General features: G+C 46.8%; 1 protein-coding gene across 1 annotated transcript in view; it reads left to right on the top strand.

Moving 5' to 3' along the window:
* Positions 1-311: 311 nt before the first annotated feature.
* The window catches only part of LOC119236855 (keratinocyte proline-rich protein-like), a 46,434-nt gene continuing 33,004 nt past the window's right edge, over positions 312-13,741 (top strand). Inside the window, 2 exon segments of the mRNA XM_037500804.1 lie at positions 312-404; positions 4,249-4,397. Of these exon segments, the coding sequence (XP_037356701.1) occupies positions 312-404; positions 4,249-4,397 (242 nt within the window).

Consider the following 13,741-nt stretch of genomic DNA (forward strand, 5'->3'; position numbering starts at 1 on the left):
GCATGGCAGGAGGTGAGGTGGGGACTGGAGAAGGCCATTCTTACCTGCTGAGGTAAGTGCCCAAGACCAGGATAAAAGGGCCTCCTCAACATTTTCCACTATATGAATCAAGTTAAGCCTCTACCATGCCCACAAATCATTAATACCAAAGTAGTAACAAAGTCTTGCCCAAGGCTACACACTATAGGATACGTCCCACATCTGATGTGAGATACAAGTCCACCTGCTACCTCTGTTGTCACCCACTTTTAGAGAATCCTGAAGCTGATCAAGGCTGCGTGTGCACCTGATGGTGCCTGTGCCAGCGCTGCATGCCTGCCAGGGCTAGCATCCCTCGCCACCTGCCCTTTATCGTCACACGACTCCTCACCCAAATGAGATTAAAGTACTTCTTTGATGTCCTGGTGAGTCTTATATTTCTATAACCACATAACCTCATACCAGTACAGTTGTGCACAGTAGTTAAAGTGCACTTACTAGTGTGGCTTTATAGTTTACAAATAACTATTCCTTGTGACATAGAGTATCCTCATAGGAGACCACACTCTGAGATACACCCAATGAGGTATTTTGTCTGCATCACCCTGACATGTGACTCCTGCCCCTCCTGGGCAGAACATTTGATCCCCTCCTTAGGTTGTTCCAAAAGCTTAGTGTCAAGGAGTGTCAGGAACTGGACACACAGGCTCACACTGAGGGCCTCCCAGATCCCACCTCCTGCTCTAGGAAGATAGAGCTGAGGTGCCTTCTGGTCCAGGCCTCTCCCTGCATTCAGGGCAACACCCAAACTTAGATGCAGTGGGTGAGTCAGCAGCATCACTATATCCTGAAGCCCGGGGTTTAATCCTGACTATGAGATCTCATGACAGTATAAACTTTTGAGTAACAGACATTGGTTTTTCTATACGTTCCAATTTTTCTGTTGTCTCCCTCTTTTTTCAAGCAGAGTACCTCGGTACCAATCATAGCATCTAACTCTTCTGCCCTCTGCATCTTGGTATCAGAGTTGCCAATAAAAACACAAGACAAACACTATATAGAACAATATTCTACTTCTGTAGAGAAGAGACAGAACAAAATCAGTCTCAGTTTGGGGTGTTGGTCCTCCCAGTCCAGCAACCCCCACGGGGCAGTTGACATACACACCCCAGTCATGTGGCAGAGGAAGACCCTGCCCTCCTCCCTGAAGGACATATGTCTCTTAGCATAATGGTTCTAGTGATTCACTCATGCAACAATATTTATTGGGGCACATAAATACAGGTTGAAAATGAATACACCATTTTACAGAAAAGTTGCTTTGCCCTTAGCCAAGTGAGATAAAAATATAATAATAAGAGATAAATAAGAGATATTAGCTGTAACAGCTCAAAATAGGAGATTTCTGCACAGTTACAGTGTAAGAGATAAATACATAAAAATGTACTTTAACACCACAGAAAATACAACTTCAAGGAATGCTATTTAAAAATACTAACTGAATGTTTATTCTGGATTTTAAGAGTATTGCTTCATCATATATAATTGTTTAAAGAGTTTCTAGAAATTGAGAAAAGAAAAACAAAGATAATTGATTTTACCTGGATGGCTCTGAAGCACAGAAAAAAAAAAACAAAACATCAATCGGTTTGCATTATCCTAATGAGATCTCAAAAGTGTCTCCTCCTACCCATAGATGGTGAAGAGTTGACTGTGCGTAGAGTGGGGAAGGCAGTTGCATGTGTTCAGTCTTTCATTTGCTGCATAAAATGGGGCTTCCACAAGGAATGCTTCCTCAGCACAGGCTTAGCCGCCACCCAGCCTGTCCTGGGCTGATCACCCCTGTGGGACTATCTTCCTTGTTTCACACTCAGTCGGCACTCATTTGTGCCTGCCTAAGCAAGGCATCATATGGCTCCTGGCCAACCCATGGACATGCGTCCTGAGAGGAAGGGACAGGGGCTTCCACTGAACATGACAGGGGTGTGCAGGTGAACTATCCCTGCTGGAGAGGGAGGACCAACACCCTCCACTGCAGCTGGTTTTGTTTTGTCTCTTCTCTTCTTTAGTAGAATAATGTTCTGCCCAGTGTGTGATGGTCTTGTGTAAACTGGAGCAGACTTTGTTGGTGATTTGGCTAATGATTTGTGGGGATGGGAGAAGATTCACTTGCATGATATAGTGAGAAAATGTTGAGGAGGCCCTTTTATCCTGGCCTTGGGCTCCTACTCCGAAGAGTGAGACAAGCCTGCATGAGTCCCCACCTCACCTCCTGCCATGCACGTGGATGCTGTAACAGGTGAGACCGGCAGCTCCTACCTGCATCCTTCCAGGGAGCCCGCATGTGCTCATCATCAGTGTCACCGCTTCTCCCTTCCTCATATCTCCTTCTTGGAATTTTTCCTCCAGTCCCTGTGTGCCTGGTGTTCAGCTTTCAACTGAGACTCTAGAACCTCTAAACGTCTGCTCTGTCCCAGCCACCCTGGCAGATCCTGCATGCATGTATGTTTGCACATGTGTGTTTACACTGTCCCAGACCACACCTGGCACCCAAACCTGGTCCTGTGGGGACCAGGAGCTGTGGGGTCTTGTGGAAACCACCTAGTCTTTCTCATTCTATTTCCTCAAACAATATCAATACAAGTTATTCTCAAGGTGTCATGAAGGTCACAGAGTCATGGGAGGAAAATGCCTGGTAAAGATTCTGCAACTTGATGAGCACAATCAAACAGACTTATCCCTCCACCCATAAAAGGGGTGCATTCTTTTTAATCACAGCATTTTCCAGGAAAGGTGCATCTGATTTTCAAAAAGGCTTTTATTCAGCTGAGTCTTCTGTACATTTTTAGGAGATGATAAACCTGCAGAGGAGCTGGAGGGAACCAGCACTGCTTGTACAAGAGAAGGAGAACTTGATTTCTAGACTCTTACACATGGGAAGAGGGTGACCTTCCATGAAAAGCATAGAGCTGGGCAGAGGCCAAGAAGTTGCAAGCCTGGTACATTGGTGGGAGGAGGCCCTGTGTAAGGGACCCCAGGTCCTGCAGGTGGGAGAACCACACAGGGCAGGAGAGCCTGGGCTTCTCTAGGCACCTGCAGTGTTGCTGCTGCTCCTCATACACCAGGGCCCTGGAGGTGATGGGAAAGTAAGATGAAGACTGTCCTCAACTTGGTACACAGCAGGTGCTTCTTCTGTGTGTGGAGGGGGATATTATGAAAAGCAGGCTCCCAAAATTAATTAGCTGAAGGTAACTTAGAGCTACAGGTAATGATGAGAAAAAAATCCTCCCTGCAGAGAGTCCCAAATAATTTGTCAGACTCTGGAATGAGATATGATTGAGTCAATAGTGACTGTCACTTAGAACATCACAGCAAGGAAAACAATGTCTTAAGTGGTATGTGTGTGCACATGCGTGTGGTTTCTTAGATTGCTTATAATTAAAAGATTATGTGTGTAAAAATATATACATATAGAGAAAAAGGCAGAGACACATAATAGAAGCAGATATGCAAATATAGTTATAGATACAGATTTAGAAAGCACCTTGTTTATTGTTCTCAGCCTCAGATATGAAGGGCATGTTCCCTTCAACCCTTCCCGCCATCAATCGCTACCCTGGTCTAGAAGGAAGCCTCAGCCAGGCCTCTACTTGGTCAGGGCAACTCCAGCATCTGAGTGACTTTCAAGACCCAGAGTGACTCCCCCTATTTCTGTTCTGCTCTTTGCCTGTGTGTGGGCTGTACCTGTAAACACGTCTGCCCACTCTCACTCCATGCTTTATACAGAATCATCTCCTTTCTGGGACAATGCAATTCAGTCCCACTTGCCCCATTATTATGTGACAGATTCACAGCAGGAGTTCAGTAAACCCTTTGACAGCACACCTCTGCCTTATGTTTCTAAAGGTACTGTGTACTGGGGAGGCAGGAGCTGAGTGTGTAGTAGGAAAGAGATAATAGGAATACAAAGTGTCAAGGCAGGCTGAAGTTACATTTCTGGTTTTATTGCTCACAAAAGATTGGGGATCCAAAAGGATAAGAGTGGCGGGACCCACTTTGGGGGTTCCAGAACAACCACAATAGGAGCATTTACAGAAGTAAGTCAGGGAATGGGTTTGGGGAAGAGGTTTTGTCTCCTGCATACCAGGGCACAGGGAGCCTCAGAGTCAGACTTTGGTTCCCATGTGGGCATTGGCATCATGGGCAGAGGTGGATGGAGAAGGTAGGATCTGGCCATTTGCTGACTCCAAGTCTCTCTTCTTGCCTCAGGGTCCACTTCAGCAGCAGCCTCCAGAGGACTGGCTGCTCCCACCTCCACAGCAGCTGGAGCTGGAGCCCCCTCCACAGCAGCTGGAGCCCCCTCCACAACAGCTGGAGCCCCCTGAGGGCTGGTTGCAACTGCCAGAGCTCTGCTGTCTGTAGCTCTGGGAAGTTTGGGACCTGCAATGGCTTAAACAGCAGCCGCCACCCCCAGAGCTGCAGCAGCCACTACCCCCAGAACTGCAGCAGGAAGACACTGGAGGGCATTTGGGGGGACACTTAGGGGGACACTTTGGGGGGCACTTCGGGGTCTGGCACTGTTGAGGACACTTGGGCATGCACTTGGGGTTGCACTTGGGAGGCAGCTGGCACTGCTGCTGGTGCTGCTGGCAGGACATGTTGGCAGTTGGGGGTTCTGGAGCTGAGGAGAGGCAAACAGGAGTTAGAAACAGCACAGACACGCCTCGCCCTTCAGCTACATTTAATGCCATGAAATACTATCTCCACTAGTTTTATAATTTGAGTATCTTGCCATACTCTCCCATCAAAGATTTGGATGCAAAAACATATGCTTGTTAGGAGGCAGCAAACTTCATCTATTGTGTCAAGTAGTGAACTAGAGCAAACACTACTATAAAACATGCCAAGACTCTAAGGACATGTAAGCTACCATGGACCTGGTGCACTTTGTCCTGCAACTCTGAAATCCTCTAATTCATATACCATACAAGGGGATATTATTTATTTGAACAAGTGCAATTATCATGCCCTGATTCGCTAATTTCCAGATTGGTTTTATTCTGAAAAGACAACAGTGTGGGACTAAGTTCACTAGATTCAGGAAGAGACTGGTAATCCTCTCAAGTCCTCCTACCCTGCATCTGAGACCTGGAGCCCCAACACTGTGAACTAGTACAGACCTCAGCTCTCTGCTCCCAACTCCTCACCCCATTAGCAGCGTGCTGGTCCTCAGGTGCTCTGTGCTGTCAACATGGGACTTTGTCCCCCGTGGCTATGGGGGATAATGAGCCCAAGGGAGCCTGTGCTCCCCTAACCAGCTGGGTTGCTCCTTGACAGGTAGAACAGGACTGATTTCTGAGGTGAGCTCGTCCCCCAAGCTGTCAGTAGGGCAGGGTGCTGGAGTTCATGTCCCTGTCCTTGGAGGCTGCCCACTGCTGACCAGCTTGTTTCCTCCAATTCAAAGGTGCTGCCATCCACCTCCTCTGCCTGTGGCCACACTTGGCTCCAGACCCTCCTGCACTGGCCCTCAGGCTTCCTGGCCCCCTCCTCTGACACATTCACCTCCCACCCCAGCTCTGCCCAGCTCCCCCGCTCTGGGCTGAGCTCCCTCAGCAGCAGCCCTGCTCCCGTTCCCAGGACACTCACCAGGCGCAGGCACAGGTGCTTCAGCTCGGCAGGAGGGGAGTGGCGGAGATGCTCTGGCCAGGGCCCTTTTATCCTGGCCTTGGGCTCTGCTCCGAATGTGAGACAGGGCCTGGGCATGAGAGTCCCTGTCTCACCTCCACACTCAGCTGTTCTGACAGGTGATGACTGGCAGCCCCTCCCTCTTCCTCCATGGGGCTCGGGGAAGACTCTCCCAGGCTTGGGACTGAGTGGGAATATGACTGACATCACTTACACCTTGTTCTAATGGGGGACACCTCCCCTTGGGGCTCTACTTTCTTTAAGCCTTCGACCCAGCACTGCCTTTCTGCCTCTTCAGTGTTGATGGAACGATTCTGTGCCCAGCTTCCATCCTGCAATGTGGCTTCTTTGTCTGGGCTTCAGGTGACTCCTGCCACCACCCTTGTTTCCTGACATGCAGCCTTGGGTGCTTCTCAGTCCCACTCTCAACCAAGACAGTCTCCTCTCCTCCTTTCCACAAGGTGCCTTGGATCCCAGAGCCCGACTGAACTCTTAACTTCTAGGACTCACGTATATCTACTCTGTTGTGCCACTGCCCACAGGGTCTGGTGTTGGGCACATGCACAGTGGACATAGGGGAAGGGAAACCTGGCCTAGCACAGGTCCTACTATGTGGCATCTGACAAAGCTTTAACCTGCCTCATTTTCAATTTATCCAAGTGAATATTGGAATAAAGAAAATATTTGCAGGATTTTAGTGAAAGCCATGAGAGAAAACACCCAACAAGAAATCTGACTTCCTAGGGGCCTGTAATATGGTACAGTCTGAAAATAAAACTTCAAGCCTTGGCAAATGCAATGAGAGATGCTGTCCTGGGTCTTGAGCATAACTTCTGTTCCTAACAGGAGTGCGTCTGTCTGTCTGTCTTTCTGGCTATCTGTCTTTGGACAACTCTTTCCTTTTGGGAGGACCTCGATGTTGCCTGTGTAGATGGTGGAGCCAGTGTGGAAGGACCAGGACCCCTGCACTACTCCCTGTGGAGGAGGGGGGCAGCATTTTAATGAGTCCTGTTGGGAAGAGGGGAGCAGGGAGGGAGCACAGCAGGGTAGAGTCATCCTGAGTCCCATGTTCCCTGGTCACAGATGACTAACTAAGGGACCTGGGCCCCCAGGCAGGAGGCTCTAAGAACAGGAGTGTCAGTGTTTCCTATGACTGTGCTTCTGCTGCCCCCTCCCAAGCCCCTTTGATCACACCCGTGCGGGGCTTATTCCTTCTCCATGTGTCCAGGTGTGCATAGGGAAGCAGTTATGAACTCCTGCATTTTATTTATTTAATTATTTTATTTTATATAATTCTTACATCTTTTTTCATCTTTGCACAATGTATGCATTTTCATTTTGGTTATATTCCCCATACAATTGCACCTCCCCCTTGTTTTGACCCTAATCCTTCCCCCACCTGCCCCCTCCACCATAGTGTGTCTCTGGTTTATAGTTGCTTGTTGATTTTGATTTTTACTTTGTATTAATTAGTCTTTTTCCTGGTCCCTTATTTAGGTTTTCTAAATTCCTGCTATGAGTGAGACCATCTGGTATTTTTCTTTTTCTTTCTGACTTATTTCGCTGAGCATGATCCCTTCCAGTGCCATCCATGTTGCTGCAAACTGCATGTGTTTATCTTTTTGGAATGCTGAGTAATATTCCATGGTGTATATGAACCACATCTTCTTGATCCAGTCATCTATTTGTGGGCATTTGGGTTGTTTCCAAAGCTTAGCTATTGTAAACAGTGCTGCTATAAACATAGGGGTGCAGGTGTTCTTTGGAACTGATGTTTCTGTGTCCTTTGGGTAAATACCTAGGAGTGGAATTGCTGGGTCATACGGAAGCTCTATGTTTAGTAGGTCCAGAAATCTCCACACAGCTCTCCGTAGTGGTTGGACCAGTTTGCGTTCCCACCAGCAGTGCAGGAGAATGAACTCCGGCATTTTAAGGAAATCAGTACAAAGAACGGGGTTCGTTGTGGACAAGGTGGCCCTGGAGACAGACATGACTATCAGATGATCCCAACCTGACCTAATGCATCAGTTACATCAGACTAAAGCCACGTGAAGCCCAGGAGGAAATCCTTTGCTCTGCGGGACTTGGTTGTGTTCAGACTGGGCGATAATATGCAGGTCACCCTGGGCTGAGTGAACCAACTCTTAGAGAATACTCCTATGCTCAGAGGAGCTAAGTGTTGAGAGAGATAAATTTATGTTTTATGCTGCCAAATACATTCTATTTGCACTATGTTGTCGACCATCAATTATTTCCTTGCCCCCAATTCCTCCTCTATGGATCCAGGAAAGTCTCCAGCAACCTCAGCTACAATTAGCCTAAATCACTAACTTCATCTTGCGCTGGATGTGTGGCTACTACAGGAGCATCCAGAGCCCCCCGACTGCATCTGGATCTGTGGAATCTGAGTTGTCTTGACCTGTGCTTGAGCCTCATCCACCTGCCTTAGAAAAGTCTCATGTGGCGGTGGATGATCTGAGGCTGCTCTGCCTACCTGGACCCTGACTCCCAGGCTGCACAGCTCCACCCACCTGTCCTTCTGTCCTTAGGGGACACAGCTGTGATGGTATGACAAGGGCTTGACAGCTTGTCTCATATTTCTTTGCCTCACAGGCTCAAGGCTAGCTTGTCCTGGATGGATGCGAATGAGCTGTCATCACCTCCTTAGCATCCCATTCACTGCCCGGTTTCCAAATAGCCTTTCCACGGTTGAGGTCATCCTCAGGGAGATCCCGTGCAGAAGGAATCAGCAGGCATCCCCTCCCTGTGCAGAAAGGTCAGCCCCACCTGACCTGCATGACCTTGGCTAGGATGTTAGTATAGGGCGTCAGGACCTAGATTCCTGGGCCCACACTGCAGGCCTCCCAGCTCCCAGCTCCTGCTCCAGGACAATATTGCTGAAGTGCTTTCTGGTCCAGGCCTCTGCCTACAACAGGACCACACCCAACAGTCATGGACCTGGCTGGGCTGGCTAGTGACTCAGCGCCATTCTGTATCCTGAAGCCGAATATAACCCTGGCTCTCAGACCCCAGCTGATATGCTGCCAGGTCAGTGTAAAGGTTCCCTGGTTGTCTGTGGCCTGGTGACATCTGTTGTGATCTGGTCATTTGAAGGGAACAGCCACCTGCCTCAGCCTTGGGGTTTTGCCCCCACGCAGGGCATAGTCTCCTGCCACCCACTTATAGGGAAGCTTAGGGCTCTCCAAGACCTCCTGGCAGGGTGTCCCCTCTGTGCCCGGCTCCACTTCCCTCATGTCTGTGGTTGCTTTCAAATGCCTTCTTTCCCTTAGAATCTTCCCCCTTCTAGAAGTTTTAACTGTTTGTTCCTCTGTCCTTAATCTCCTGCCCTCAGGGGCCCTCCTGTCTTGAGTCCCTTTTTGTTCTGTTGCTGGGGTGACAGGTCTTCTTACTGCAGCTCAAACTGCTAGCAAGCTGGGCCTCTTCATTCCACCCCAGTCAGTGCAACACAGACCAGCCCTCGGACTCCCAAGCAGCCAGAGTGTATGTACAAGCAGTTATGTCCCTGTGTCCTGAGGGACCCCCAGGAATTGGGTGCCTCCTCCTGACCATGGGGGTCCTGCTGAAGAGGGAAGGGCAGGGCAATAGCAGCACCCACACATTCCCTCTACATGGAGGCTTCTCATGTGCTGGACCAACCTTGTTGCTTAGCATATTATTTGCTTTCTTGAGTTCTCCTGAAGTTACCTTTGCCCACACCTTGTTTATTCATTATTTACATAGGAGAATGAAAGCATTTGGCTTCCTATTCTATAATACACTTTCCGTTATGTCATTATTATGTTTTTATCTTATTTGGTTATCAGTAGAACAAATTGGTAAAAGTGTGTCCACTAAAGTAATTACTACTTTGAATGAACTTATAGTTTAGACAAGAGAAATGTATTGCAGGCATTATTCAGAGCTAAACTGAGGCCCAAGCTGTGGCCCCTAATCAGACCCCTGATAGTAGCACTGCCCTCAGGGCTGGAGACTTAGCTTGTACACATAAGGCACAAGCACAGAAAGAATACATCGTTAAGGAAACTGAACACATTTAATTATTTTCCAACATTTTCAGTTAACTAACTCAGGCTGGTTTTCAGCAAACTTAGTTTATTGGTAAAGTAACTCACTGTTTTTTCAAGGCAAAACCTTCCCCTTACAAAACTAATTGGGTCAGAGCTACCTGTGGGAATAGGGAAAGATCAAAGGTCATTTGAGATTGGATCCTTGAGGCACCTTTACAGACATGGGGTGCAGCAGGCTGTGATGTCATGCTACTCCTTCCTGCCACTGGCAGACAAGACAGGGGCTCCACCTGCGGATTTTCCCAGATGTCTCTGTTGTTCACCACCCAGGCTGCTTCCCTGAGAATGAGCCATTGTTATGCTGAGGATAATTTGAAGGTATTTTTGTCTTCAAATGTGTTGTTTGTGTGTTTTTGCTGCACCTCCCCCTGCAGTGACCTTCAGGGCTAATGGCTGTTGCCATGGTCCCTGAGGTCCGGCGTGGGCAAGGAACCATGCGCGCAGGGGGAGAACAGCAAACTCCCTAAAGCATAGATAGGCCGGATGCCTGTTCGGGAAAGTAAGAAGGAATGCTGCCCAAACAGAACCTTATCTCGCTTTCTCAAGGCCCACAAACTTTATTCTACTATAACTGTCTTTCTAAAATCTTTTCTTTTTCCCGGTCTAAAAAGGTCATTGGTTGCTAATTAAAAAACATATGTAATCTAATAAGTAGGCTAATTCAAATGAAACATTACAAAACTCTGTGTAATAATAGAATGGTTAGTAATTTCTCGGTTATATGCTTGGCTTTGATAGCCTTGATGTTAATAAAAAAGCATTGCATTATAAGAAGTAAAATTCACCCATAATAATCAATAATAATTAAAAATAAGTTAGTGGTAGTGAGTAGTTATTAAAACAAAAAAGTAGGGCCTCCCCGGTGGCACAGTGGTTGAGCGCTGGGTTGCGAAGCTGCCCGCGGCCTCTGCGACGCCGGTTCGATCCCCGGCTGCTCCCAGGCCACCGGAGGAGGGTCCCACATGGCGCGCAGACCTCTCCTGCCGCCCGCTGCTCCCCTCAGCAGTGTACTTCGGTCCTTCTGCCTGCTCTGCTCCCCGCTCTGGCTCTGGTGAATTTTCTCACCCTCCCGCACTTCTGACTGTACCCAGTGCTTGTATAAACAAAAAACAAACAAACAAACAAATAAATAAATAAAACATGCCTCTAAAAAAAAAATAATAAATAAATAAAATAAAACAAAAAAGTAATTACATAGAACAAAAGAAAAATTATTAGCCTGACTACTTAGGAATGTGACGAGGTCCAGATGTAGCTGCGGATGTAGATCACTGCCCTGTCAATGATAAGCTAAACCTATGAGCCAGCTGGTTTAGTTCGCTGATAACCGATCCTATGCCTTTAGAAAAACATAAATATACTGGCCACTAACTCAAATAAAATTACACTCAGATTTTCACTCTCTTGAAGTGTGTCTGTGTGTCATTTATTCGCCGAATCCCTGACCACTCCGCGCAATCTCTCAACCCTGAGACGGCCTCATCTTCGTCCATCCATCGCTGTGCTGGTCTGCGGCATGTTTTCCTGGTAAATACCAGAGTGGGGTAACTGGTTCATATGGCATTTCTATTTTAATTCTTTGGTGAGTCTCCATACTGTCCTGCATAATTGCTGTGCAAATTTACATTCCCACGGACAGTGAATAAAGATTCCCTTCTCGACACATATTCTCCAGCACTTCGTGCTTTTTGTCTTGGAGAATAGAGATTCTTACAGGTGTGAATTTGAGGGGTGATATGCATTTCCCTATAATAGAGGTGATGAGCATCTCGGGAGATCTGGTTATCTTCCTTGGAGAAGTGTCCGCTCAGATCCTCTGTCCAGTTTTTAATTGTTTTTTTTAATTATTGAATCTTATGAGTTCTTTTATATTTTGGGTATTAGTCTCTTGTCCCATGAATGACATGCAAATATATTCTACATTCTCTTTTTTAGAAGAATGTTTTGTGTCATTCAGTGCAAATTTTTTCACAGCGCAGAAGTTTTTTAGTTTGATGTAATCCCGCTTTGTTTTTGTTTTTGTTTTTTTGTTCCTGTTTCCCCTGGAGTCACAGTGCTTACTAGCATTTTTTTTTTTTCTGAGTCCTATTGTGTCTCTTTAACTTGCATTTCTGATTTTTTAACTATCTCTTTCAGTTTATTTCACAGAGTTTGAACTTTTTGCTTTGTGGGGAGATAGAATCTTCCCAGCGTTTGTGGTTGGATTCTGGAAAAATGTTCTACCCTTTTGATGTCATATTTCACTAAGGTCATTAGTTATCATGTGTTATATTTCTTGTCTTCCCATTTTCTCTTTAAATTTTCCTGGTTTTTCAAAGTTTCTGTAGCAGTAACAGAATTAAAATTCATTTACTTCTCTCAGATGACATTGTAGTATTTCTTTATTATTGATTGCTGATTGATTATGGCCTTTACTGGTTCCATATTTTGAGGATTCTGTGTGTGGAGGGTAGAGGAGATACTGGAGGGTCCAGCCACTGCTGGGGAGGTGCTGGGGAGACAGGGCCTGCCTTGAGTTTGTGACACCACCTTATCCCCTTCTAAAGACTTCCAGGTAAGAAACTCAGCAGTCTTGTCCACTGAGCTGCGGGAGGCACTTGTCAGTGCCACTTCTGAGGGGTGGAGAAGTGGGGTGCTGTCGAGGGAACCTACTTTGTTGCTTTCACAGTGGACCCTGGCCTGTGTGGGGTGCCCCAGTGCTCTGTGTCTTCCTCCTGGATCGAGGGTACGTCTCCACACTGTTTCTCTCCCCTCCTAAGGAGATTGCATGAGCTGACAGACCTGTAGTTTATTCCTTCACCCCAAACCCTTAGCTCTGGGTACTGATCTCCATCCACTACGCATGGATCCTCCATGTCCCTCTGGTGCAGTCTACGCTAGGCTCTGAACTGCAGGGTGCTTCAGTCTCACCCGATCTTAGGGATCCCCAAGTAGTGATGCCCTGATCAATATTCCTCTTGGGAACAAGGCAAGAAACTCCCTTGTCACCGTGGCAGTGGGGTGACTCTCCCACAGTATCTAAACTTTTAGAAAGTAAGGGTTTGTTACATTCAGATGTCTGTGCGTTCATGTCTATCCAACTGATGGGCTGTGCTACAAGGAGAGAGACTAGGATTAGGGTGGGGGTGGGGAACACAAGAGACGTGAGGCAACTTTGCACAACTGCAGACTGATGTTTGTCCTCTGCTCATGTCAGAGTGACAGTCACTCACCTGAAGTGAACCACAAGTTGCAGCAAGGTTCACAGTTTATATTCCCACAGTTCTCTTGTTATAAGTAAAGACCCATATTTGTGAGAGATACAAGATATCAAAATAAAACTTTTTGACCCAACAATATCCCCTTATAACATTTCCCCCTGATGTATAGGATCTTGTGAAGGATTAATGTTTGTATTCAGCTATCACTTCTCTTTCAATCCTTTTCTTGTGGAACATTTTCTCAGCCTTTTTTTGTTTGTTTGTTTATGTCATTGATCTTTTTGGATCTCTGCTTTACAGATCTCTGCTCACATTTTTTTAAATAGAAACTTCCTGATTTACAATTTCTCTTATTTTTGCTTATGGTTAGGTTCATGTTAGAGTCCCCGGAAGGGACACCGTGTCCAGGTCAGATCATGTATAGCTGCAGGCACAGATGTTCACCTGCTCCTGTTGATGACATCATGTTCATCATCGGGCCACGGGCTTGTGCAATTTCTCCCCTGCATAGTTACTGTATTTTTTCTTACAAAAACAAGGACTCTGGTGAGACAATGTAAGAACTGGTAAATATCATGCTTTTCACCAAATTTGCCCTTCAGCTCCACTCCTCAGCAATGGCTCCCACCTGCCTCAACGTCTGCTAAGATAGCTAAAGACTGGTTTACATCTGCAGCTCTCACACCACTTTATCAGACAGTCTTTGACATATTCTACTGAAAGCAAAAGTGCTCTGGTCTCCCCCAGAGTCTCTCCCCCGTCTTGCTAGCTAGCTAGTTATCATCTATA

Source organism: Talpa occidentalis, unplaced genomic scaffold (assembly GCF_014898055.3).
Source record: "Talpa occidentalis isolate TD23 unplaced genomic scaffold, MPIMG_talOcc4v2.1 talOcc4.9, whole genome shotgun sequence".
Taxonomy (NCBI): Eukaryota; Metazoa; Chordata; class Mammalia; order Eulipotyphla; family Talpidae; genus Talpa; species Talpa occidentalis.